Raw genomic sequence first — 26750 nt, forward strand, 5'->3', positions numbered from 1 at the left:
GCTGACCAATCACAGGGCTCCCGCCAGGCGGTGGCGCTGCCAATCAGGGGCTCCCGGGATGCCGCGGCGGAAACCACCCGTTCTGACATTGGGGGGCCGCGTGACGCGCGAGGGGCGTGGGGGGCACTGCGCTGGAGGCCGAGCACCCCGACTCCCAGCTGCCGCCGTTTCCTTGATACGGAGAGGCGAACGGGGCCCAGCGGAGAGGGGTTGAGGCCGGGGGGCTGCCTGGCGGAGGCGGCTCCGGCCCGGGGGCGGGGCTGGGGCGGGGCTTCCGCGGCCTCTGGCCCCGCCCCGCGGCCCCGCCCCCGGCGCTGCTGCGCGGGGCTCTCGGCGGCCGCCGGCGCTGCGCGCTCGGGGCCATGGACGCCGCGGGGGTCCCGGCCGCGGCCCCCGACCCGGGGAGGAAGGAGCTGAAGATCGTGATCGTGGGTGACGGCGGCTGCGGCAAGACGTCGCTGCTCATGGTGTACAGCCAGGGCTCCTTCCCCGAGGTGAGGCGGGAGGCGCCCCGCGGGGTCGTCCGGGACCACCGGGGCGGGGGGCGGGACGGGGACCCCGCGCCGAGCCCGGGCCCGGGGTCCCCGGCGGGCCGCGCGCAGAGGCGGCCGCCGCCGCCCTGGGCTCCCCCTCGAGCCCCGCGGAGCCGGGGTGCGGGGTCCAGGGGGACCCCGGGCTGAGCCTCCCCCTCCTCCCGCAGAACTACGCCCCGTCGGTGTTTGAGAAGTACACGGCCAGCGTGGCCGTGGGGGCCAAGGAGGTGACCCTGAACCTCTACGACACCGCGGGTGAGTGCGGGGCGCCCCGGGGCGCCGCGCCGCGGGGCCCCTCTACGTGCGGGGACTGGGGTGCGTTGGGGCCCCGCCGCGCTCGCGTGGCTCCCGGGATGGCGGGGCCGGCGCCGTGGGGTTCCGGGCCCGGGGTTGCGCGGCGGGGCTCCGGGCCCCGGCGGGGGAGCGGCGGCCGTGCCTCGGCTGCCTTCTTAGGCCGGCCCGGCCTTCTTGGCTTCCGGGGACGAGGATGGGCAACTTCAGAGAAATGGAGCCGGGGCGGGGGGCAGGGGAGACGGGGCTCCCGCCGGCCGGGCGGCCTGCGGGGGACCCCCAGCTCGGACTGGGCGCCATCCATGGAGGGGCAAAGCTTGGGATGACCAGGAAGAGCCGCCACCCGGCTCCGTGACTCAGAGTTCAGTGCCAGGTGGAGCTCAGAGTTCAGTGCCAGGTGGAGCCGAGTCACCGGGGCCGGGGGGGGGGGGGGGATCCCCGGGGGGAGGGGGATCCCGGGGGCAGGGGATCCCCCCTCCCCCCAGCCCCTCCTCGCTGGGAGATGAAGTGTCCCACCAACCGTCGGTGGAACCCAAATCCAGACATCCCGTCCCCAGCCCTGCCTCCTCCCGGGCCGTGGGCTGCCCATCCCCGCCGGCCTCTGAGGACCCCCGGCCCCCGGGAGCTGGCTTGGGGTGCGGCCAACAGGACGGTGAACATCGGGGCATTTGTACTCAGGTCTCTTGCCCGGCAGCCAGGGAGGGGCAGGACGGTGGCCCCCTCTTCCTCCTCCTCCCCCCCAGCCTCTCCCCCCAGCACCCAGGCTTCCCTGGTCAGTGGGCCCAGCGCAGAGCCCTGTCCAGCTCCCCTGGCCCCATCCACAGGAAGATGTTCTCTGTCTGAGCCACTTCGTTGCCTGAGCAGTTGAGCTGCGTGGCAGGGTGGTGTGTGGAAGGAGCTGGCGCTGGCAGATCACCAGCATCTTCCCACCACCTGCGTTTTCTGCTTGTGGATCCTGGGACTGGAACTCAGGGCCTTGGCACTGACTCTTAGCTTTTGTGTTTAAGGCTGGCGCTCTACCATTTGAGACACAGCCCCACTTGGGGTTTTTTAGTGATGAATTGGGAGTTTAGAGACTCAGGGACTTGTCCTGCTCAGGCTGGCTTTGAACTGCGATCCTCAGATCTCAGCCTCCTGAGTAGCTAGGACGACAGGCGTGAGCCCCAGCGCCTCACTTTACCACCTGGTTTAGAGTCACAGCAGGGCTTTGATACTGGTCACACTGGCTGTGTATCCTTGGGGCTTTCTGGTCCCCAGTTTCCTTTCCTCATGTCATCTGGGCTTAGAGAGTCGAGGATTAAATCTGGTAAGTGAGCGCGGTAGCAGCGTGGTGCGTTGACATTTATTGTCTTGGTGACTGTTGGAACCCAGGCACCTTAGTGTGCCAGATGAACATTCATTCTTTGAGTTCTACCAGCCCTCGTTAGGATGTAAAAATAAAACAAAAACTAAAAACTAAAAAATAAAACAAAAGCAACCCTCCCTCTGGGGCCCAGCGGGCTGCCTGGGGGTTCAGGACTGCCCGGAGCTCCTGCTATAGCATGTGCAGCCATGTTTTGTGTTCTGACCAGCAGAAAAGCAGTGCTGGGTTTGAGCCCTTAGTGAGTTCAGGGGGAACCCAGCTGGCCTCTTGGTCAGCAGGCTGGCCCAAGGAACAAGAGGCAGGGAAAACAGCTAGCTGACCCCTGTGGCCAGGGAAGCCCTGCGGTGGAATGTGGTGGAGATGGGGTCACCGTGGGGCGGCTGGGATGAATGCACCGCACCATGGGTCACAGGCTGGGGCGGGGGGGTCGCGCAGGGGAGTGAGGGTGAGGACAATGGCAGAGCTAGAGATGAACCTAGTAAACGTTGTAGAAGGTTCTAGAAACTGACAGGCTAACCTGTGGAGAAAGGAGCATCTTCCCAATCAGCAGTGATCAGTGCTGTGGGACAGGGGTTGCTCCAAGATGCTAGATTGCTCCTCCTTGGGTGCTCACACCTTGGCCACGAGGCTGTGAGCAAAAAGCTGGTGCGGCTTCTCACCATCCTGCGGAAACGGTGATGGATACCGCCAGAGCTGGGCAGTGCTCCACGCTCAGCGCTCCCAGGGCGAAGGAGCGCGGGGCCCAGGCACCCGTTGCTGTGGCCTCCCGGCCCCCCACATCCTCAGACACAGGAAGCTGTGGTGGGGCCCAGAGGTTCCTGGGTAGAAGGCTGGGGGCTGGGACAATGAGACTCGAGGTCAGGGGGGACCACAGGAAAGGGGACCCGGGTTGCTAAGACAAGGGATGTTGTGGGGGGGCGTGCCCGCAGCTCCAGGCCTGGGTGGGGGCAGGGAGGGGACCCCAGCACAGCTAGTAAAAGTGGGTTCTCCTGTTGGCTTCCTCCTCTCATGCCCCCGCCGGCCTTGGGAGCCCTGACGGGCTGAGCCCCGCCCCTGTGCCCGCCCCATGGGCTCTGCCGACCCCCTGTGACCCTGGTCAGGTGACCTGGCCCACAGGGGTGCGTGCGTGCATGGGGAGGGCTACAGCGCCACCTGTGCCCTTGGGTTTGGGAGACTGAAGCTGATGGAGCTGGAGTCCTGGGTTCGAGCCCCACCCCGGCTTTGCGCTTCCCTAGCAATCTTTTATTTCAGTAGCATCCACGGCGCCCCATCGCAGAGGGGGCAGGGTCACCCCCGGACACCCCAAGGCCCCCGGCAGCGGCCTGAGCAGGGGCAGAGAGCACGTCCAGCGCCCCCAGGAGCAGGGCCCGCGGCACCACGCAAGTTCAGGCCCACGCCAGGTGTCAGGAGAGGGGACCTGGGTGGTGTCAAGCCAGGAAAGCAACCTGGAGGAGGAAGCGAGGCTGGGGCTGGCTGCCCAGCCCCTCCCGGAGGCCCTGGTTCTTCTGATCGCTGTGTTTGTAGCCATCTTTTTTCATGCGTCTGCGCTGGGGTCAGGATTCCCTAGCTGGGCTGGCTGCCCCCCCCCCCCCAGCTGTGTGACCCCAGGTAACCCGCCTAGCCCCTCTGTGCTTGGGTTTCTCCATCTCAAAAACGGGGTCCCAGTAGTGGCTGCCCTGGCCAGGGGACGCCTTGGCGGGGCGTCTCTGGCATTGTCATCACCAGATGAGGAAACTGAGGCCTGGCTTAGTTCCTAGCAAGGAAGCCGGGCTTCCACCGGGCCCTGCAGGCAGCCGACCTCAGCACCGCCAACGGAGCCTGTGCGCTGGCTCACAAGGTGCCACCTGCAACCTTGCCAGCTGCACCCAGACCTTCACTGGAATGGCTTTCTCTAGAAGCTTCCCTCCCCTCCTGGTGGCTGCTTGAATCCATGCAGGCCAGGGAAGACAGGGAGGGAGAGGGGGAGGAGGAGGAGGAAGAAGAGGAAGAGGAGGGAGGGGGGAGGAGGAGGAGGAGACTTCCACAGGGAGCCCCTGGCCCAGCAAGAGCACAGCCTTCGGGCAGGAGCAGCCCCCTCCCCCGACTCCTGCCCCCCAACCCCGCTGTAAGTGTCCCCCAGCCTGTAAGTGTGAGAGGCACATCTCAGCCCTCGTCTCTGCGTGTGCCAGACAGGTGGGGGGCGCTTGGAAAGCCTGCTGGGGGCGGGGCTCAGCCAGCAGAAAGGAGGGGTCTCGGTGCAGCGTCTGCATTGCTGCTCCCATCCCTACCAGATCTGTGCAGGGATGGAGCGGCAGCTGCCCTGCGCATGCGTGGGGGGGGTGCTGTCATCCAGTCACAAAGGAAATGCAAATCGGTGTCTGGTCCGGGCCTGGCCTGGGGGAAAAAGCAAAATGCTATCTCAGAAATCACCTAAGGAGAGCCGGCGCCAGGCTCCTCGCCACGCAGGAGGCCGCGTCCTGAGGATCATGGTTCAAAGCCAGCCCGGGAGGAAAGTCAGTGAGACTATCTCCAATTAGTCACCAAAAGAAGCTGGAAGCAGAGCTGTGGCTCAAGTGGGAAAGTGCCATCCTTGAGGACAAAGCTGGGGGACAGCGCCACGCCCCGAGTCCAAGCCCCGAGAGATGGAGTTTAAACCCTACCTAGCACCCACAAAGAGCCTCGGCGTCCGTTTGTGCGGAGGAGCGTTCCACGCGGGGCCACTTCACTTTTAGCAAACTCAGTTTCTTTACATGAAACGTGGGTACCTGTCCCTCGGTCCCCGAGAGCCAGGTTCTGGGTCTCCTCAGGAACACCCAAAGTGACGATCCCGGCCCTGACAGGCAAGGAGACCCGCGCGCACCTCCGCGTGGCGGGCGAGGCTCCCCTGCTCTCCAGCCGGACAGCTGCTCCCCTGTACGAGAACCGTGGACACGGCGTGTGCCCGCTTCCCTTCCGTCTGTTCTGCCCAGAAGCAAGCTTTCCGCGTGGTTGAGGAACAACCTGAGATCCAAAGATAGGGAGGTGGCTGTCTGCTTTACAGTGAATTTCCCTGTGGGGTTGGGCTGGGACTTCTTGGTCATCCATTGAGAACACTCTAGAAACCAAGTAGGAGGCATATTATGAGGTATGAAAAGCAGTGAAGAATATGGAGGAAGAGAAATACATGAGGGAAGAGGGCTGGGAAGGTGGGTTTAGTGGTAGAGTGCTTGCCTAGCATGCGTGAGGCCCTGGGTTCCTCAGCACCACATACACAGAAAAAGCCAGAAGTGGCGCTATGATTCAAGTGGTAGAGCGCTAGCCTTGAGCTGAAAAACAGAGGGACAGCGCCCAGGCCCAGAGTTCAAGTCCCATTCCAGGTGTGGGGGAACAGCAAGTGCAAAGGCCCTGAGGCACAAAGTGTGTTTGAGTAGCAGTGTGGTGACCTGAGGTGACCTCCCTGCAAGTCCCGGTCAGGAGCACCAAATCCTGTGGCCCACGGGAGATGTTTGGATTTTATACAAAGGGCAGCAGAAGCGGCCGCGGAGGGCGTTTGAGGGGTGGGAGGGAGGCAGGATCTGGATGTGCTGATGTGTCCAGGCTTTAAGCCCGGGGGACGGCAGGAGAGGATGGAGCGGGGGTCCCTGGACCACTTCCGCAGTGAGCATCCCTGCTGGCCGAGGCAAAGTTTTGAAGCTGAGGTGTTTACGCACAGACAGAGCAAGCGGTGAAGTGTGACGGCTGGGGTTGAGTGCCAGCGCCGCCACACTGCAACTGAGCTGGTGGCTCAGGAGTCAGATCTGCGGCTGCCAGCGGGGCGGGAAGCCCCTGAGGCTCCTGTCCACAATCAACCAGCGAAAGGCTGGACGGAGAGCTGTGGCAAGCAGGAGAGCACTCGCCTTGGGCAAAAAAAGCTCAGGCACAGCGCCGAGGCCCTGGACTTAGGATGTCCGGCCTGGGCGACAGTCGCTGGGGGGAGGGAGGCTTCCTGCCCTCATTCCCAGCTGTCCCAACCCTCCAGGGCTAGTGCTGGATCTCTGGGGACCGCAGGGCACCCATCCTGGCTGTGGGAACACCGTCCCAGCCGGCAGGATTACTACCAGTGTCCGGCTTTTCCCCTGTCATCAGCTCCGAGCTCGCGCAACCTACCGTGGGCCGCGCCATCCTCCAGTTACAGCACAGTAAACTGAGGCCCAGAGGCACCGAGTTGAAGGTGTGCACCTCTGGTTCCAGGTCAGGAAGACTACGACCGCCTGCGGCCCCTCTCCTACCAGAACGCTCACCTGGTGCTCATTTGCTATGACGTCATGAACCCTACCAGCTATGACAACGTCCTCATCAAGGTGAGAGGAAGGCCTGTCTGCGGGGGGGGGGGGGGGGGGGGTCCGTGGCGACATCCCGCCCTCCCTCCCCCCACAGTGGTTCCCTGAGGTGACACATTTCTGCCGCGGGACTCCCGTGGTGCTCATCGGCTGCAAGACTGACTTGAGGAAGGACAAGGAACAGCTGCGGAAGCTGCGCGCCGCCCAGCTGGAACCCATCACCTACTCACAGGTGCCCCCCCCACGCACGCGCACGCGCCCCCCCCCCCCGCACGCGCACGCGCCCCCCCCCCGCACACGCGCACACGCGGCCGCCACGCACGCGCACGCGCCCCCCCCCACACGCGCACACGCGGCCGCCACGCACGCGCACGCGCCCCCCCCCCACACGCGCACACGCGGCCGCCACGCACACGCACGCGCCCCCCCCCCACACGCGCGCACGCGCCCCCCCCCACACACGCGCACGCGCCCCCCCCCCACACGCGCACACGCGGCCGCCACGCACACGCACGCGCCCCCCACACACACGCGCACGCGCCCCCCCCCCCACGCGCACACGCGGCCGCCACGCACACGCACGCGCCCCCCCCCCACACGCGCACACGCGGCCGCCACGCACACGCACGCGCCCCCCCCCCACACGCGCACGCGCCCCCCCCCCCCACGCGCACACGCGGCCGCCACGCCCGGAAACCGCCCTGAGCGCATTAACCCTCAACCTCCCTGTCTCACTGGGGGGAAAGCCGAGACCCTGGAGGTCAAGCAGCTTCTCAGGGCACAGCGAGGGGGAAGCAGGGCCAGTGCTCCAGCCCCAGAGGCCCCCATCCACACGCCTTCCCCACCCACCCCCCACCCCTGCCTGGGACCAGAAGCCCAAAGACATCCCTACCCCGTCATGCCAGTCCTGGGGCTTGAACTCAGGGCCTGGGCACTGCCCCTGAGCTTCTTTTGCTCAAGGCTAGCACTCTACCACCTAAGCCACAGTACCCCTTCTGGCCTTTTCTGTGTATGTGGTACTGAGGAATCAAACCCAGAGCTTCATGTGTGCTAGGCAAATGCTCTACCACTAAGCCACCTTCCCCGCCCCACTGTGGCTTTTTAAGAAACAGAATACACAGAAGGAAAGAAAACACAAAATTAATTTAAAAGAACAAAAAACTTTAATCCAGGCATGGTGGGACATACCTGTAATCCAAAAGTTTGAGGCAAGCCCTGGATACTAGCAAGACCCAACTTTAATAATATATTAATGGTAAACTCACTTAAAAATAAACAATTAAAAGCCAGGCACCAGGGGCTCACGCCTGTAATCCTAGCTACTCAGGAGGCTGAGATCTGAGGATCTTGGTTTAAAGCCAGCCAGGGCAGGAAAGTCCGTGAGACTCTGATCTCCAATGAACCACCAGAGAACTGGAAGTGGTGCTGTGGCTCTAGTGGTAGAGCGCTCGCCTTGAGCTGAAAAGCACAGGGACAGCGCCCAGGCCCAGAGTTCAAGCCCCACGACCAACAAAAATAAAAAATAATTATTTTGCAGTACTGAGGTTTGAACTCAGGGCCTTGCACTTGCTAGGCAATCTAGGACTTGAGCCATATCTCCAGCCCTTTCTTGTGTTATTCTTTTGAATAGTTTCATATTTCTGCTGGGCCAGCCTGGCCTGAGATCCTGTTTATTTCTCAAATAGCTGGGATGGCAGGTGTGCATCACCGTACCCTGATTTTATTAAGTTGGAAGTCTCCTTAACTTTTTGCCTTGGCTGGCCTCAATTCTTGATCCTCCCACGCTCTGCCTTCCAGATAACTAGGATTACTGGTAGGAGCCATCACACCTTGCTTTTTTTTTTAAATTTTCTTTAATAATTTTTGTGACTGATTACATAAATTCACAAATTTCACAGTATTGTGAGCTAGTGATACTTAAAGGCACGAACACATTCTAGCCTTCATGAGGCAAACTGTTGTCATCGTGGTCTATAGTTTATGAATTCTATGAGCTTTGTCAATACAGCTATTTCTTCCATATTGGGTGGTATGTACATTTCTTTCCTTCTGCTCCCTCTCCCTCCTTGGGTTGTTTTGATCCTAGCAAGTTCAGTGGTTCATGCTGACAGAGAAAATAGAGGGTGTAGGGAGGCTTTCTGTTTTGAGGACTTACCGTTCTCCCGGGCTTACCCCAGGCAGCCATGGGATACTGAGCCCACCAAAGTCCTACGCATACACATACACAGTGGTGAGGGCCAGTCCTGGGATGCGGAAAAGGCTCAGGTCTCCAAGGCCTCCACGTCCAGGAGCACCCCCCCCCCCCAACCAGCCCTCAAGCCCCCAAGGAGGTGTTGGGAAGCCCCAGGCCCCTCCCGTAACGATGTCGCCTCTCCTGGCCCAGGGCATGAGCGCCTGTGAACAGATGCAGGCCGCACTCTACCTGGAGTGCTCGGCCAAGTTCCGGGAGAACGTGGAGGACGTCTTCCGAGAAGCCGCCAAGGTGGCCCTCAGGGCTCTGAAGAAAGCTCAGCGGCAGAAAAAGCAGCGGCTCTGCCTGCTCCTGTGACCCCGAGGCCAGCAGAAACGGAACTGACCACCCTGGGCAGGCCCCGTCCAGCTCTGCAGCCCTGGGGGTCTGGAGCTAGTCTTAGAACCTCCTGGAACTCTCCTCCATGAACTCACCTTTGGGCTCACCCTGGAGTAGAGTGGTTGAACAAGGGGACTGGACCCGGGGGTGTGCCCAAGACTCGAGGGCCAGTACCTCCAGCCCCCACCCCAGCGTGTGCCACGGTGCGACTAAGTGGGGAAAATGTGGGTCTCACCGGTCCCCGTGGGCACCCAAGCCCGTGGCTCCCGGGATAGGCAGGGCCACATCCTCCAGCCTCCCCCACACACCCGGGCTCCAGGGGGAGAAGCAGCATCTGTGAAAACTCAGGTTGCCTTGGGGCGCACATCTGTCCCTGTTTAGAGGCGGACCTAGGAAAGCACCCTTCCTATTGGAGACTCCTGATGGAAGGTTCCACCAGCCCCCTGGGGACCTAAGGCAAGTCATTCTCTCTCTAGACTGTCCCCATGGGTGAAGGGGGAGCTAGACGGCTGCCGTGGTCTAGACGCCCACCTTCCGCCGCTGATGGGCTCTGCCTGCATGGGATGTGGCACTCTGAGCCCAGGCCCGGCCTTCTTCAGAACTGACCGCTTCCACCCTGTTCTCACAGGCCAGTCGTCAAAGCTGGCCCCCAGACTGCCTGCCACTCGCTGACGGCCAGATTCCTGCACCCTGAGCCTCCTCTGGGGGGTCCAGATGAGCCAGGATGCCAGGGAAGGACACTTCTGAGCCCTCCCACCCCAACCCATGGCTCTCCTGTCCCCCGGGGAGTCAACGATGGGCTCCCTATTCCTGTACAGTCCCCAACCTCACGGACAATTGACAGTGGGGCAGAGGTCAGCAACCACAGCCCGGGCCTGGTCTGGTCAACTGCCTGTTTTGTAAATAAAGTTTTATTGGAACAAGGCCATGTTCACTCATGCATCAGCTGTTTTTGCTTTGCAGTTTTTGCGTGAGTAGTCCTTGTGACACCATGTCACCCACAATGCTTAAAATATTTACCATCTGGGCTCTGATAGGAAATGTTTGCTAACCCCTAATCTGGAGTCACCCACATGCCAGCCTGCAGAGGGCATGCAGTACCCAGGGAGGGAGGGCCGGCAGGGCTGGTGGCTGGGGGTGGCGCCCCATCTTGCCCCTTTCTAGGGAAAGTAGATGCCTAGGGTTTATTGGAATCTCACCCTGGGGAAGGAGAAATCTCATGAATAACTAAAGTAAAGCCCCTGTGAGGGCGGGTGTGTCTGTGGTTGCCAGCGGGGTCATCTGGAGGGAAAGTGCCCTTCGGGGCAGCACCTCAATGGGCCTCGGCGGCTTCTCTATCCTCCCCACCACAGCCTGAAGCGGGGCAGTGACCACACCTGCCCCGGCCTCACCAGGCAGGCCCTGGGCCCTGCTCAGGACCTCGGGTGGAGAGAGAACAGTGGACGAACTCCTTAGCCCAACCCAGCCAGCAGGGAACATCCGGGTCCCACTTCTGAGGTCTCACCTGTGGAGGTGAAGCGTGGATGGGAACTGTGTCATTGACACATAGGGCCAAACTACCTGGGGGCTGGGGCGCCCTCCTGCGGTGACCCTCCTTAAACCTTGGCCCCTCAGGGCCAGCGGGTGGATGGCTCAGGAAGTAATAGGCAGAAAGACAGGCATTAGTTCTCTGAGAACTTAAATAAGCCCCGCCACAGATGGCGGGGTGCGGAGGGGCTTACAGCAGAGGCGGGCCCAGGGGAGGGGGCTCCATGGGACGCTGGAGGCCTCATCACATCTGCCCAGGACCCAGGAAGTTGCAGGTCAGAAGAAATCCAACGCTGGCGAGGCACATCCAAACCCCAACGAGGGGCTCAAATGACAGGAGTGGGCAGAGGGGCTCCCTGAGGCTTCCGGCCCCTCCCGGAAGACAGACCCAGACTTGGTCACTGCCAAGAGCAGCGGGGAAGCTGGGAGGACCGGCATTAAATAACGTCATAAATAGGGAGGCTGGGGCGAGTTAATACTGTGCGCACAGGCGGGCTTCATGGCACTGTCCAGCCAGGGACAGCAGCCTCGGCCCTGCCCCCCGCCACACCGCACTGCTGGCCCCCAAGATGCTGCTGCCAAGTGGGCTGGAGTCCCCAGCAGTTCAAAGTTCAGAAGCCCCCAGGGCAACGCGTCCTGAGCTCAAGCCTGCTTCGTCTTCTTTCTGTTCTTCTGCAGTTTGGCGTGCACGACTTTGAGGGTGGTCAGGAAATTGCCCAGGAAGAGGATGAGGAAGGTGATGGCCAGCACGAACACCTGGGGCCCAGAGGGAGGTGGCCAGCCGGGAGGGAGAAGCCGAGTCAGTGCCCCAGAAGCCCAGAAGGCCATGGGGGTGGCCAGCAGAAGACAGGGAACAGGGGTCTGACAGGACAGGGTCCTGGGAGAATACTTGGTGGGGTGAACCATGTTGTGTAGACCCCCCGAGGCCCTCCTGCCATCTCTGACTCCCTCCAACCCACCCCATACCTGCCATTCTTTGCATTCTTCATGGCTGGAGAGCTCAAACAACGTTACAGCATTGTAGAGTTGCCAGAACTGGAGACAAGACAGACATGGCTCACCACACATGCCCATGCCCTGCAGGCCCATAGGAAAGGGGGAGAGGCTCCCCAGCTTCAGTTATCACTGAGACCCCGTCCCCCTTGCTCCTGAAACCCTAGGCGTCTTGTCCACAGCAGGTCTGTGGGCCAGCTCCACTTCCTGTCCTTCATGTCCCTGGGGACAGAGGCCTCCCTGAGGTGTGACTCTTGGTCACTCTGCGGGCAGGAAGGAGGGCCTCAGATTTTCCCCAGCACTGAGTTGTCAGTAAGGAGCTGGGGTGAGCAGCCCCACATCCCAGCTGCTGGGGACAATCTGTCAAGGAGGTAGAGGCCAGAAGACCTTCTGTTCCCAGGGTTCAGCCCAGAGACAAGGGGGACTTACGTGGCCACAGAAGAGAAAGGGCAGGAGGAACGTGAGACCTCGCCACATCCAGGACTGGAAGCCTTCTGTGGAGAGGAGGGAAGAGCTGAGGCCCCAGCGCCTCACCAGGCCCTCAACCCAAGATTAGCCGGGTTAGTGCTCCCCTTTGAGGTTGGGCGAGCGCGCACGATAGAGACACAGAGGATCTGCAGGGCCGCCAGGTCCAACGTTCAGGAGTCCAGTGGCCTGGCCACACTGCAGGGCACCAGGAACGTTGGCCAGTTCCTTAATTTGTGTGGGATTCTATGTGCAGGCACAGAGTTCAGTCATGTCGACACAAGAGCCCGTTCCGCAGGGATGGCTATGTGGACTGGGAAATAGTTTTCCCTGCAAGTTTGGAGGGAGGCTCTCCAAGCACTTCCAACTGGGTACCCCATGTGTGAAAAGAATTGGGCAAATGTAGATGTATTTACATGCATTTATTTCCCAATGTATATGTAGATACGTTTACATAAATATATGTTCAATCCTATGTATGTGTGTATGTCTGTGTGGGGGTTTTTTCTTTTCGTTTTATTTTTTCTTTTCGTTTTATGTAGATACGTTTACATAAATATATGTTCAATCCTATGTATGTGTATGTCTGTGTGGGTTTTTTTTCTTTTCGTTTTTTTTTTTTTTTTTTTTGGTCGGTCATGGGGCTTGAACTCTGGGCCTGGGCGCTGTCCCTCAGCTCTTCAGCTCAAGGCGAGCGCTCTACCACTTGAGCTACAGCACCACTTCCGGTTTTCTGGTGGTTTATTGGAGATAGGAGTCTCACGGTCTCTCCTGCCCGGGCTGGCTTTGAACCGCGATCCTCAGATCACAGCCTCCTGAGTAGCTAGGATTACAGGCGTGAGCTACCAGCGCCCGGCTTCGTTTTATTTTTTTGTGCCAGTCCTAAGGATTGAACTCAGGGACTGGGAACTGTTCCTGAGCTCTTTTGCTCAAGGCTAATGCTCTACCACTTGGGCTACAGCTCCACTTACAGCTTTTTTGCTAGCTAATTGGAGGTAAGTGTCTCAAGGACTTTCATGCTTTGGATAGCTTCAAAGCTCAATCCTCAGGTCTCAGCCTCCTGAGTAACTGGGATTATGGCCATGAGCCACCAGTGCCTGGCTTTTTTTTTTTCCCCCCTGTGAGATGTATTGTCCAGGATGGATCAAGGGATCCACTAGTATGAGTTACCCAAGTAGCTAGCTAGGATGGTGAGTATGCTATGTATGTATCACGTGTATCATAAAATGCAAGAAAAGTGACATTTCTATGACAAAGGGCAAAGGCCCAGCACTTGGAGCCAGCCTCGCACTTGGTGGTAGCTGAATAGAATCCATGGTGAACTCAGATAAAGGAAGTCAGTCCTGGTTTTGCTGCATGGAAATGATGTTCTTGCAGAGATAGGCCCCCGATGAGGGAAGGGGGGAGGGAGTGGCTGAGTGAGTCTAGCTCATCCCTCCTTACTGGCTACTCACCCACAGTGAGGTCCAGGTGATTCCTCTCCCCCAGGGCCCGCAGCCGGTAGAGGCAGCCCCTCTGGTAATAGTACTGTAGGAACTGGACACAGCCTGCAGGGGGCGCACAGAGCACAGGCTCAGGACAGGTTCCCCAGGACAGGGCAAAGATGCCTCTCTCCCCTAACAGACCTGCAGGCTGGTGGGTCGGGAGGGGCCCCAGCTACAACCCTCCCTAGCCTCTACCCAAGATGCACACGATATCTTATACTGGTCAGAATCATCAAATACAAGTAGTTCAGATATGCTTGCTGGAGTGGTGGGTGCTCTGTGCTATGCTAGGAGTTACATGCCATGGTCAGATATATACATGAAGCAGTTGCACAGAGAGAAAATCTGTGGTTGCTAATATGAGGAGGTACTGACATAGGAAAACAGCTATGAGGGGCTGGGAAGGTTGCTCAGTGGTAGAGTGCTTGTCTTGCATGTATGAGGCCCTGGATTCGATTCCTTAGCACCACGTAAGCAGAAAAAGTCAGAAGTGGCATTGTGGCTCAAGTGGTAGAGTGCTCCCCTTGAGCTGAAGAGCTGAGGGACAGCACCCAGGCCGAGTTCAGGCCCCATGACCAACCAAAAAAAAAAAAAAAAAGTAGGTCAGAATAGTAAAACACTATCTGCAGAAAGATTCCATAGTTGTAATAGATGCATAGTGCAATACATCTGTCTATCTATCTATCCACACACATATATTTATAAATAAAACAAAACATTAGAAAGAACATAGATCTTTTTTTTTTCTTTTGGTCGATCGTGGGGCTTGAACTCTGGGCCTGGGCGCTGTTCCTCAGCTCTTCAGCTCAAGGCGAGCGCTCTACCGTTTGAGCCACAGCGCCACTTCCAGTTTTCGAGTGGTTTATTGGAGATAAGAGTCTCATGGAGGGCTGGGAAGGTGCCTCAGTGGTAGAGCGCTTGCCTTGCATGCCTGAGGCCCTGGGTTCGATTCCTCAGCACCACGTAAGCAAAAAGAAAAAAGCCGGAAGTGGCGCTGTGGCTCAAGTGGTAGAGCGCTAGCCTTGAGCTGAAGAGCTGAGGGACAGCGCCCAGGCCCAGAGTTCAGTCCCCACGACCGGACCCCCCACAAAAAAAAAAAAAAAAAAAGAGAGTCTCATGGACTTTCCTGCCCAGGCTGGCTTTGAACCTCGATCCTCAGATCTCAGCCTCCCGAGTAGCTAGGATGACAGGCCTGAGCCACTGGCGCCTGACTAAGAACATAGACCTTAATTAACGTTAATCATTCCTAAGGGGAAGATTATATAGTTTTCTAATCTTGGCTTTATATATTTATATCTGTTTGCAAGTAAGTTTTGCTTAAATTTTAAATTGTAGTCTTTTTTTTGGGGGGGGGGGGAGGTCTGGTCGTGGGGCCTGAACTCTGGGCCTGGGCGCTGTCCTTCAGCTCTTCAGCTCAAGGCTAGTGCTCTACCACTTGAGCCACAGCACCACTTCCAGCTTTTTTTTTTTGCTTATGTGGTGCTGAGGAATCAAACACAGGGCCTTATGCATGCAAGGCAAAGCTCTACCACTGAGCCATCTTCCCAGCCCTAAATTGTAGTCTTGAATGGGCTGGGTGTAGTGGTTCATGCCGGAAGTCTCAGCATTTAGAAAGTAAAGAGGAATGCTTGAGTCTAGAAGTTCAAACCCAGCCTAGATTACATACTGAGACCCCCTCTCAAAAAAGAAGAGTGGGGATCTGGGCCATAGCTTAGTTTAGTTACACATTTAGTTTGAGCAAGTCTCAAATTAAATTTTATACACACACATCCATTTTAAGAATCTATTCTAAACTGGGAGACAAGGTTGGCTGTATGAACTACTCAGTTCCCTGAAGTTGCACTTGTCCCATTGAGCAGGGCTGGTGGGTGTGGTTTCCTGCAGGGGATGGGGCAGGGTTATTCTGGAGGAACGCGGCTCTTTTCTGGAGTTCAGGTCAGTGCCCTCTGCCTCCTCAGCCTCCCTCCCAAGCAGGGACCTCTCTGAGAGAAAAGCCCTAGGAAACCAGCCCTCCCCTCCAAACTGAGATCAGACACTCACTCTGGAAAATTGAAAATGCTAAAAACTGATTGCGAAACTTCTGATAAATTAGTCCATTGGGCCTGGAAGGAAAAAAATACAAAAACACAGAAGTAAGCCTCGCTGTGAAATCTGCCATTCACCCCCTGACCCAGGTCCCAACTTCTGTCACCACCCATTCTAGTACCTGGGCACGCGCAGGAGCACTCAGGAGCCTCATGCACACCCTCTGAAGAACGGGCAGGGATGCTGAACTCTCCCTGAACACCCCAGCTGGCTGGGCACGCCTAGACTGGGCTAGACCCAGACTCCAGGCCTTCTAGACCGAGAGCTGGCCCCGGAGTCCCCACCCACATCTGGATCCTCCCGAGCCCCAGCTCTAGTGGCACCCAGGAGGCGAGGGGCAACTCACCAGGTCAGCATGACTCCCGACAGGAACGTAGAGACATAATGGTGAGACACCCACCAGCCTTTAATTCTTGGGGAGAACAAGAAAAGGAAAGGAGCTCAGGTGGGGAGGGGAACAGCATCTGCCTCTGCGTCCAACCTGGATGCACAGGGTGGGGCAGCGCGTAGCTGGGCTGTGGCTGCCAGTCTTTTGGACTAAGCAGCCATGCCTATGTGGAAGAGACTGCTTGAAGACAGAGCCACCAGCCCCAGACTGAAAGGATGAAGTGTCCATTGTTTAAGATGCCTGGGAAGTGGGATAGTTGTCGGCAGACTCACCCAGGGCCTCCGCGCTCACTGTCTATCCTCTGCACTGAGACCTCTGGCTGTCTGGCTCTGGGTGCGAATTCAAGCTGCAGACCCACTGTGGCCTCCTGTGAAGGTCCTCCCCGAGCCCTGTGCCCGGCACAGCCCGCTCCTGCTTCCTGCTCGTTTCTTCACAGTGCTCCCACTGTGGCCACCTATGTCCTGAGGCTCCCTCCCACTGTGGCCCTCTGGTCTCAGCTCTGCGAGGCTGGCCGCCCCCCTACTCCCTTGGCTGCAGCGGCGGGCCGCAGACCCCAGGCAACATGACTGCCTGAGGAGCAGCTCCAGCACACGCCACCCGTCCAGAGCCCAGGGACACCTGGGAAGGCAGCACTCGCTCCTTCCCCAGAGTGGCAGTCCCGACGCTCCCTGGCCAGCTGCAGCCCCCGAGCTCTGGGTTGATGGTGTGCCATGTGTGTGTGCACAACAACACTTTTTAGTATGGTGTATATCATGATACAACACTTTATATTTTGGGGTAAGTCAGTTACTGGCAATTTGTCCAGTCCAAGTATAGAATTCAGTGGTTTTCAATACCTTCACAAAACTGTACAATCAGCATTCCAATTCACTTTATTTGTTTTGTCCCAATCCTAGAGCTTGAACTCAGGGCCTAGGCACTGACACTGACAATTTTTTGCTTAAGGCTAGCGTTCTACCACTTGAACCACAGCTCCATTCCCAGTTTTTGAGTGGTTAATTGGAGATAAGAGTCCCAGGACTTTTCTGCCTGGGCTGATCCTCAGATCTAAGACTCCTTTAAAGCTAGGATTACAGGCATGAGCCACCGTACACAGCTTCACAATTCATTTTAGAGCCCTCTGTCAACCCCAAAGGAAAACTGCACCCACAGAGGCTATGTTCTGCACCTGTTTTCCACAGAAACTAACCTTGCCTGATTTTGATGAGCAGAAGAAGAGCAGGTGTACGCACCCCCAGGGGGGAAGGACAACACGTCCTGGCCTCTGGGGATGAGGTCAGGAGATGGCTGTCCTCCCTCTGGGGCCTGTCACCCATGTTCGCCTTTGTGCAGAAGAGATATGTACCAAACACTCTTCAACCCCAACGGCCTTCTGACATGGACTCCAGGTTAGAGAGATAGGCAGAGGGACCCCTCCCCATCTGCTGCCCCCTCTACGACTGTTCCAGATACCACCTAAAAAAGCCAGTGAGAGCCAGGCACCAGAGGCTGGTGCTAGAAAAGCCAACACATACCAGGTGACTGTGGCTCACACCTGCAATCCTGACTACTTTGGAAACTGAGATCTGAGAAGCCAGCCAGGGAAGTATAGTCCTTGAGATTTTTATCTCCACTTAACCAGCAAAAAGCCAGACGAGATGGCGACAAAGGGTGAACAGATGCAGCAGCAACACTCACTTGACACCGTGGAAAATGATCTATACAACTGTGTATGGGATGGGAGGGGAAAACCGGGAGAGAGTAAGGAAAGGGGTAACATTGTCCAAAAAGAAATATATTCTACCTGACACGTAACTGTAACCTCTCTGAACATCACCTTTAAAATAACAATAAACAAATTAAAAACAAAAAAAGCTAAGCCATGCACTGGTGGCTCTGGTCTATAATCCTAGCTATTTAGGAGGCTGAGATCTGAAGATTGAAGTTTGAAGCAGGGCAGAAAAAGTCCCTGTAAGACTCTTATTTCCGGGGCTGGGAAGCTGGCTCAGCGGTAGAGCGCTTGCCTTGCATGCATGAGGCCCTGGGTTCGATTCCTCAGCACCACATAAGCAAAAAGAAAAAAGCCGGAAGTGATGCTGTGGCTCAAGTGGTAGAGCGCTAGCCTTGAGCTGAAGAGCTGAGGGACAGCATCCAGGCCCAGAGTTCAGGCCCCACGACCGGACCCCCCCCCCCCAAAAAAAAAAGACTCATCTCCAATTAACTCCCCAAAAACTGGAAGTAGGGGCTGAGACTCAAGTGGGAGAGTCTCAAGTGGAAGAGTGCTAACCTTGAGCACAATATCTCAAGGACAACACCCAGGCCCCTAGTTCAAGCCTTCAAGCCCCATGACCAGGGGGTGGGGGTGAGGAGTGGACAGAAGCAGAGCTGTAGATCAAGTGGTAGAGTACACTTTTGAGTGAAAAAATCTAAGGTACAGCACCTAGTCCCTGAATTCAAGCTCCAGTAACAGCACAAAAACAAATAAACAACAACTTGTTATTCATCTGACCTAGAAAACCCTGTAGAGCTCCCCAGCCACGGGGCCTGTGGGCAGGGTCTGTTACCTTGAGCCATTGCTGATGAGGATGCTCTCCCGGATGGTCAGGGTACAGTAATACCATACAAGCAGGAAGTTAAAGATCTCATCCGTCACCCTGGCATAAAGAAAAGCCCCGGGAGGGGAGCAGTGTAAGATCAGAGCATAGCTGGCCTGTCCTCAGCCTAGGAATTGTGTTGCTGATTGCCTTGTGTCTACCCCCCTGCAGGGGAGCTTATGGGCACACGCTACCAATATGCCTGCCTTTGCCCCCAGGGACATGGGCCAAGGCCTAGCAGCAGGCCAGCAAGAGCCCAGGGCCTTCAAGGGCCAATGCTGGGACATTTGTGACCAGCACAGTGCTGGCCAGGAAATTAACCCTTGACATCTGGGCCAAATGTTAAGCTGTATTTGGCTTAACATTTTCTGCCCCCTTGGGGCAGAAAAACTAAGACAGAGGAAGGAGCAGCCAGCCATGGTCACAGCATGACCCATCCCGCTTCTCTGCACGCACAGGCCAGACACGGTGCTCATGGCCACAGCCACAGCCACGCAGTGTGAGCTCAGTGATTTGCCACCCTGGAGAGGCCCAGCCCCTGGCACCTGTGTGGCTCCCAGGGGAACCTGCCCTGCCAAGAGCCTCTGGGCTGAATAGGCACGCTCTTCCTTCCTTCTTCCTTCCTTCCTTTTATCATTTTTTTTTTTTTTTTTTTTTTTTGTCAGTCGTGGGGCTTGAACTCTGGGTCTGGGTGCTGTCCCTCAGCTCTTCAGCTCAAGGCGAGCGCTCTACCACTTGAGCTACAGCACCACTTCCGATTTTCTGGCGGTTTATTGGAGATAGGAGTCTCACGGTATCTCCTGCCTGGGCTGGCTTTGAACCGCGATCCTCAGATCTCAGCCTCCTGAGTAGCTAGGATTACAGGCGTGAGCCACCAGCGCCCGGCCCTTTTATCATTTAAAAAACACAATTAAGCTATAACTCACAGACCATGAAGTTCGCTCTTTTCACGTATGTAATTCAGTGAGGCACAATTCTAGTCACAGAACTATCTGCTTCTAGAACTTTTTTTTTTTTTTGAACTCAGGGCCAGGGCACTATCCCTGAGCTTCTTTTGCTCAAGGCTAGCACTCTTACCACTTGAGCCACAGCGCCACTTCCGGCTTTTTCTGTTTATGTGGTACTGAGGAATAGAACTCAGGGTTTCACACATACTAGGCAAGCATTCTACCACTAGCCACATTCCCAGCCCTTCTAGAACATTCTTACCCTCCAAAAAAGAAACACTGTAAGCCACAAGAAGAGCTGCCCCTCCTCCAACCTGTGGCGAGCCCAGGTCCACTGTCTGATGACCTGCCCAACCTCCACGTTTCCTACAGATGGGCCTGTGCGCCTGGCCCTTTCATGCAACGTGGCGTTCTCCGTGTTCACCCATGTTCCACATGGCAGGGTTTCAGGGCTAGCACTCCATAGAACAGGTAAGCTCCCCCACCCCCCAAACCCTTGTCATGAGAACCTTCCAGTACTCTTCAACAGCTCCCTGCTGATGACATGACATGAGTAGACAGGAATGCGGCTCCACAGAACGCCGGTCCCAGTGCAACCTACACCTCAGCACCAAACGTGGCCGAAGCAGACCCTGCACCCCCCGGGACCCCTCGACCTTGCCCTACACACTACCTGTAGTGGAGAACGAAGCGACACGCCACCGCACCCAGAAGCAGGATTATGGTCAGGTAGAGCTTAAATTTCTCATACTCGTCCTTGTAGGCAAACCTGCCAAGAGATACCCAGAAAAGGTCCCCAACTGCTCTCCCCAGGGTGCCCTGGGGACAGGACCCTCAGCTCCATCAGATGATTGACCTACTGCCAATGCTACCCAGAGCACTCCAGGACCTGCCTATCCCACCAGAAGGGAACCTGGCCTGGAATCAGTGATGACCAACGAAGCAAAGAAGGTCAACAGCCTTGGACCCATGGGTTCCAGCTCTGGACCCATGTTGGGACCTGCAGCAGGAGCAAACCAGGTCTCCTCTTTCAACCAAGGGATGTGACGGAAACACCAAGGGTCACAGCCACCTGAAAACGGATAGAGGATTCACGTGGACAGGACACCTCCCCAATTCCTCTGAAAGAGATGCTGTGACGAGAAGGAACAGAACAAGGGCCATTCTCATGGAAGTGGACAGTACTACCCAGCGGCCTATGCCAGGGAGGCAGGGAGAAAGCAAGGAGAGGGAAGGAAGACAGGGTCAGTATATTTTTATTTGTAAAAATATTTCCATGTGTGGAAAGAGCAAGATGCCCACATCCCTACGTGCGTGTGGGGGTGCCTCAAGGGGTCTGGGCGTACTCACTTGGCCTGGTTGCTGAGGAGGGTCACGTTCACATTACCGAGGACCAGATTTAAGTAGAGCCTAGAAGGAAAGACCTGTGAGGGCTGTGGTGCTTAAGGGCCCAGGCAGCAGCCCCATCCCCAATCATTCACGCTTCCTGAGCAAAAGCAGAGCTCTGCTCATTAGGACGTTGGATGCTGGGCTGGGAAGGTGGCTCAGGGCTTGTCTTGCATGCATGAGGCCCTGAGTTCAATTCCTCAGTACCACATGAGCAGAAAAAGTCGGAAGTGGCACTGTGGCACTGTGGTAGAGGGCTCTCCTTAAGCTCAAGAGCTGAGGGACAGCGCCCAGGCCCAAAGTTCAGGCCCCACAACCAACAACCAAAAAGGAAGAAAGAAAGAAAGGAAAGAAAGAAAGAAAGAAAGAAAGAAAGAAAGAAAGAAAGAAAGAAAGAAAGAAAGAAAGAAAGAAAGAAAGAAAGAAAGAAAGAAAGAAAGAAAGAAAGAGAAAGAAAGAAAGAAAGAAAGAAAGAAAGAAAGAAAGAGAAAGAGAGAGAAAGAGAGAGAGAGAGAAAAAGAGAGAGAAACAGAGAGAGAGACAGAGAGAAAGAGAAAGAGAGAGAGAGAAAGAGAGAGAGAGAGAGAGAAAGAGAGAAAGAAGTAAGTTGGAAGCTAAGCTGGAGGTCTATGGGCTTCACATCTCCCAAGAACAATCATTTTCTAACTAACATGACAACTCTATTGTCAGTCAATGTTTGTCTGTTTTTCAGTTGGGGAGGGGGGTGTTTTCTTTGTGTGCTCAGAGTACCAAAAATCTACTCTCAGCAAATTTCTGATATGGAAAACAATATAACAATATAACTGACTAATGTCCTTATGCTAGTAGATCCCTAGACTTATTTATACACCCAACTTTAAGTCTAGCCCCTGTGGCATCTTCCCACTTGAGCCACAGCTCCACTAACAGCTTTTTGGTTGTTAATTAGAAATAAGAGCATTCTCATGGACTTTCCTTCCTTGGCTGGCTATAATTGAGATCCTAAAATCTCAGCCTCTAGAGTAGCTAGGATTACAGGCATGAGCCACCAGTGCTCAGCATTACATACGTAACTTTCATCTTTTTAGATTCCACATGCAAGTTAGAGCATGCAATATTTTTTCTCTTTTACTGGCCTATTTCCCTGAAGTTCATCCATATGTTTTCAGTTTGGGGCTGGGTTTTCTTTTTTTCTTTTTTTGGGGGGGCTTGAACTCTGGGCCTGGGCGCTGTCCCTCAGCTCTTCAGCTCAAGGCAAGCGTTCTACCACTTGAGCTACAGCGCCACTTCCAGTTTTCTGGTGGTTTATTGGAGATAGGAGTCTCACGGTCTCTCCTGCCCAGGCTGGCTTTGAACCGCGATCCTCAGATTTCAGCCTCCTGAGTAGCTAGGATTACAGGCGTGAGCCACCAGCGCCCGGCTCTCTTTTTTTCTTGAGATATAATTCAACATACCATAAAACTTAGCCTTTGAAAACACATGATTCAATTTTTCTAATATGCTCACAGTGCTCTACCACCATCATGATGACCTAATCCCAGAACATTCCATCACTGAGAAAGAACCCTGTGATCACTAGCAGTCGGGATTCCCCCATTCGCCCTCCCCAGCCCCCAGCAGCCAATTCTCTCTCTGTTCCTCTGGGTCTGTCTGTTCTGGACACTTCATACGAAAAACGCCATCCAATAGAAACCTTCTGAGTCTCTGCTTTGCAAATCAGAGACATACAAGACATAGTATTTGGGCTGGGAAGGTGGCTCAGTGGTAGAGCGCTTGCCTTGCATGCTCGAGGCCCTGGGTTCTATTCCTCAGCACCACATAAGCAAAAAGAAAAAAGCTGGAAGTGGCACTGTGGCTCAAGTGGTAGAGCGCTAGCCTTGAGCTGAAGAGCTGAGGGACAGCGCCCAGGCCCAGAGTTCAGGCCCCACGACTGGACCCCCCAAAAAACCCAAAAAAAAAAAAGACATAGTATTTCCACAGGGAATATATCAGGAGAGGAATTTCTGGGTCACAGCACATATATGTATTGGTTTTCCCTGGAAATGGTAAAACGTTTTCCAAAACAAGGGATTTACCTATCTTCTTTCCCTTTCCTGAGAATTCGGTGGTGGGAGCCAGCATTGCCCCATGGATAGGATGAATGGCCATAAAGTGGAGAACCAGTCAGCTGGAAGAGGAGACTACATAGATAGAGGCAACTACACAGTGAGGGCTCCTAGATGTATAGATACTTGAAGGCATTGCCAGTTTGTAGAAGTAACTGGAGCTGGGTATAAAGAAGACAATCTGCAGGGTGCTGAGGGCTCACGCCTGTAATCCTAGCTATTCACGAGGCTGAAATCTGAGGCTCCTGATTCAAAGTCAAACCAGGCAGCAAAGTCCAAGAGACTCTTATCTCAAATTTATCACAGAAAAAGCAGGAAGTGGTGCTCAAAGTGGTAGAGTGCTAGCCTTGAACAAAAGCTCAAGGACAGTGCCCAGGCCCTGAGTTCAAGCTCCATGACTGACAAAAAATTAAAAAAATAAATAAAAAGGGCAATCTATTTTTTCTGCCTGGACTCATTCCCTACACCCTGCAAGAGCAATGCAACACTCTTCGGACAACCATTTCCCTCAAGACACAGGACCCAACCAGAGCAGTGCATTCTCCTGGTTGGATCCAATGATCATGTGACATCACCTAAGCAAATGAGAATCAACTCTGAGATTCTTCCTAGAATTTGGGAATAGACTTCTTGCTACCTTAAGCAGTTATGACAAACCCACAGTTGCTAGGAGCTGGTTTATAGAGAAACTATCTAAGAATGAGATGTACATACGGGAAAAGAAAGTGAAAAGGAAAGCTACATGAGGGGCTGGGAAGGTGGCTCAGTGGTAGAGTGCTTGCCTTGCATGCATAAGGCCCTGGGTTCGATTCCTCAGCCCGACATAAGCAGAAAAGGCTGGAAGTGGCGCTGTGGCTCAAGTCGTAGAGCGCTAGCCTTGAGCTGAAGAGCTGAGGGACAGCGCCCCGGCCTAGAGATCAGGCCCTATGACCAGCAAAAAAAAAGAAAAAAGAAAAAAAACAAGAAATCCACATGAGATAGGTCTTATCAATATCATTTCAGCAGCAGGATCCGCCAAACCTGGAGCTAACCTGGACTTTTCAGTTACACAAGCCGAAATGCACTCTTGCCCCCCCCCCCCCACACTTTTTTGGGCAACTTTAAATTGTATTTTCTGGCATTTATAGCATAAAGATTCTTTAGTGAGGAGAAACGCACAAAGGCCTTGTGAGACAGAAGCCGGGGAGGCATCGTAAGCAGCACAGTTTATATGAATAACGGGCTGTTGTTTCACTCTGAACAAAATTACCGCCAGCTAACTCAGGGCGTTTTTAGTCTAAATACAGCAAAAACAAAAACAAAAACAAAGAGGAACTGGGTTAAAATATAACAGGGCGCCAGAGCCACCCCTACGGCTGTACAGGGCCTCAGAGGGACCTCCTGCCTTCCTAGAGGAGTCCCAGGGGAGGCTCTGAGCCCGTCCCAGGCTGAACCAGAAACAGGGTCAGGGTCCAAACGTCTCATGCTCGCAACCTGACCTGGCCAAACCTGGACTATGGCATGTGGACAGGATGTCCTCTAATGTTTCTGAACCGTATAAAAATCTGAAGCAATGGGTGTTGAGCACAAAATGATAGAAATCACAGGAGCACCCATCCAGCACACTCAATATGTGCTGGCTGCCTTGGAAGAGAACGCGTTCCCTCAAGAGCCCAGGGGCACACACCTGAGAGATGCCAGCTTCCCGGGAGTCCTCCCAGGAGCACTACTGTAACCAGGTGGGGCCTGGGGCCCCTCCCGGGCCCAGAGGAGACAGTGGGAAAAGTCCTCTTTCTTCCTGTCCCAGCTCCCTGCTTTCCCCTCAACCTCAAGTCCCAGCAGAGTGGGAGTCCCGTAGGAGGGGGCTCTTGCCTACCCGTTCTTCTTGGGCAGGTAGGCCTCCATGTCGAAGAAGACATTCTGTCGCTCCTTGATGTGTGTGCCCATCTGCTGGATAAGCTCTGCCTCCTCCTGACTGGCTTGGCGCCTATAGCTATGGCAGGAGGTGGGGGTGAAGAGGAAAGGGGCTTTGTTAAGACGCAGGAAGGGTCTGGATGCCCTGGGCATTTCCCTGGGCTCATCCACCAGCACCAGTGCCTCAGGTCTCCATCTGTACCCTCTGCTCATGATTCGGACTTCCTGGTAGCCTTGTGACCCTGGTAAAGTCCTTGAGTCTTAGGTCATAGTCCTGTGAGGATGATGGAAGTACAGTGACTACTCTAGAACAATGCTCACCACACGGGAGGGACTAGCAAAACTATTTTTCTTTTCACTATTGAAACAGAAGAACGCAAGGATTACTGAAAGGACAGAGCTAGAGGGATGAGGAAGTCAACTCTGACCATTACCCTACCATAAGACGTAACTTTAAAAACCAGGAAAACAACCGGGTGCCAGTGGCTCACACCTGTAATCCTAGCTACTCAGGAGGCTGAGATCTGAGGATCACAGTTCAAAGCCAGTCTGGGCAAGAAACTCTGTGAGACTCTTATCTCCAATAAACCATCAGAAAACCAGAAGTAGCTCTATGGTTGAAGTGACAGAATGCTTGCCTTGAGCTGAAGAGCTCAGGGTCAGCGCCCACACCCAGACCCCATGACCAACCAAAAAACAACAAAAAACAAACAGGAAAAGGAGTTGGGAGCCAGTCCCCACAGAATTGGGGAGTCCTAGGACTAGAATATTAAGTCACAAGTTACCCTTCTACCTTTCACCCTTCATTCTGGTTGACGCCACAGGGTGAGGGGCCCCTCACATCCTGGTGAGCCATCCCACAGCACTCAGGCCAGTCCTCCACGGATAGAACTGTCAGTAATGCCGAGGTGAGACTGAAATCAGCTTGGGACCCAGAAGGCCTGCCACCAGGAAGATGCGCTTTGCCAAGAGCTGCCATGTTTATAGGGGACTGTCTGTACACCCTACCCCATGATTAATGGGTGCCCCATATCCTAAATGGACCGCTCAGGCTAAGGGTGTAATTAGTAACCTTCCCACCTTCCACCAAAAGAAAGAACTGAGCAGGAGTTACAGACTCTGAATGGAGGCCCAGGTAAGGGATCAGGAACAAGTCCCTCAGCCTCACTTTCCCCACCTACCTAGCATCTATGAGACTCATCCAAAGGATGAGAGAACTTCCCAAACCAGAGACAGGAAGCTGGAGAAGCAAACATCACGAGGGAAGCAGAGCTAAGTCATAAGCTTGGGTTTATGTCTGTCTCCACCAAGGGTACTGACTTAGAATCCCCAGCCCTGGAGACCTTAAGGGGAGCCCCCACAGCCTCAGGGATGCCTGCTGTTCATGTGGCCAGGAGAGCTGTTTAAAGCAAGCAGCACCTAGCCTCACCAGAGAATTGGACGATCATCCTCTTCTCCCATTTGGATCAAATGTACTGTCCCATTCCACCAGGTCCACAGGAGTGATCCTGCCCAAGCACAACTCAGCAATTGGTTCCTAGATGGGCACATGACCAACCCCAGCCAATGAGGACCACACTCAGAACTTCTCCAGTACTGGAGGCAGAAGTCCTCATTCTGTTGGGGTGGCCAGACCAGTGAGAAGGGAGACTGAAGGACCGGAACTTGGCATGAATGTAGCCATCTCAGTGACTAGAAGGGGAGAGTCAGCCTGACAGCAGAGCCAGTATAGGAGAAGGCAGAATTGAGAGGAAAAAAACAGATTCCTACTAACACCCTTTGACCCCTAGATCCAGCATGCCTGATCCTACTCCTAGTTTTTTTCCACTAAAATTTCCATCCTCTGCTTAAGTTAGTTCATAGGTTTTTTCGTTTGGTTTTCTGTATGATTT

General features: G+C 55.3%; 2 protein-coding genes across 4 annotated transcripts in view; one reads left to right on the plus strand and one right to left on the minus strand.

Moving 5' to 3' along the window:
• Window positions 1–338: 338 nt before the first annotated feature.
• On the plus strand, window positions 339–9958 carry Rhof (ras homolog family member F, filopodia associated). The gene is made up of 5 exons (XM_042668987.1): window positions 339–494; window positions 701–788; window positions 6376–6485; window positions 6562–6696; window positions 8848–9958. Exons 1-5 carry the CDS (start codon window positions 363–365, stop codon window positions 9010–9012), a joined length of 630 nt encoding a protein of 209 aa, XP_042524921.1. The 5' UTR covers window positions 339–362; the 3' UTR covers window positions 9013–9958.
• A 98-nt stretch (window positions 9959–10056) lies between these two features.
• Tmem120b (transmembrane protein 120B) overlaps window positions 10057–26750 on the minus strand; it is a 29050-nt gene continuing 12356 nt past the window's right edge. The window contains exons 1-11 of one of the 3 annotated variants that reach the window (XM_042668981.1): window positions 26288–26372; window positions 24821–24937; window positions 20846–20905; window positions 20169–20264; window positions 18519–18608; window positions 15934–15999; window positions 15543–15604; window positions 13473–13565; window positions 11983–12047; window positions 11527–11595; window positions 10057–11316 (exon numbers count right to left, since the gene is read on the minus strand). In XM_042668981.1, coding sequence (XP_042524915.1) covers window positions 11203–11316; window positions 11527–11595; window positions 11983–12047; window positions 13473–13565; window positions 15543–15604; window positions 15934–15999; window positions 18519–18608; window positions 20169–20264; window positions 20846–20905; window positions 24821–24937; window positions 26288–26319 — 864 coding nt within the window. In that variant the 5' untranslated portion in view covers window positions 26320–26372 and the 3' untranslated portion in view covers window positions 10057–11202. Of the gene's footprint in view, window positions 11317–11526; window positions 11596–11982; window positions 12048–13472; window positions 13566–15542; window positions 15605–15933; window positions 16000–18518; window positions 18609–20168; window positions 20265–20845; window positions 20906–24820; window positions 24938–26287; window positions 26373–26750 lie in introns of those variants that run through there. The other 2 variants (XM_042668980.1, XM_042668982.1) reach the window with 2 other exon arrangements.

Source organism: Dipodomys spectabilis, unplaced genomic scaffold (assembly GCF_019054845.1).
Source record: "Dipodomys spectabilis isolate Male_0828 unplaced genomic scaffold, ASM1905484v1 ptg000480l, whole genome shotgun sequence".
NCBI classification, from domain to species: domain Eukaryota; kingdom Metazoa; phylum Chordata; class Mammalia; order Rodentia; family Heteromyidae; genus Dipodomys; species Dipodomys spectabilis.

Coding starts and splice junctions, on each gene's coding strand:
- Rhof (XM_042668987.1), top strand. CDS start 363: ATGGACGCCGCGGGGGTCCCGGCCGCGGCCCCCGACCCGGGGAGGAAG. Junction 495..700: donor GCCAGGGCTCCTTCCCCGAG/GTGAGGCGGGAG, acceptor CTCCTCCCGCAG/AACTACGCCCCGTCGGTGTT. Junction 6,697..8,847: donor AACCCATCACCTACTCACAG/GTGCCCCCCCCA, acceptor CTCCTGGCCCAG/GGCATGAGCGCCTGTGAACA.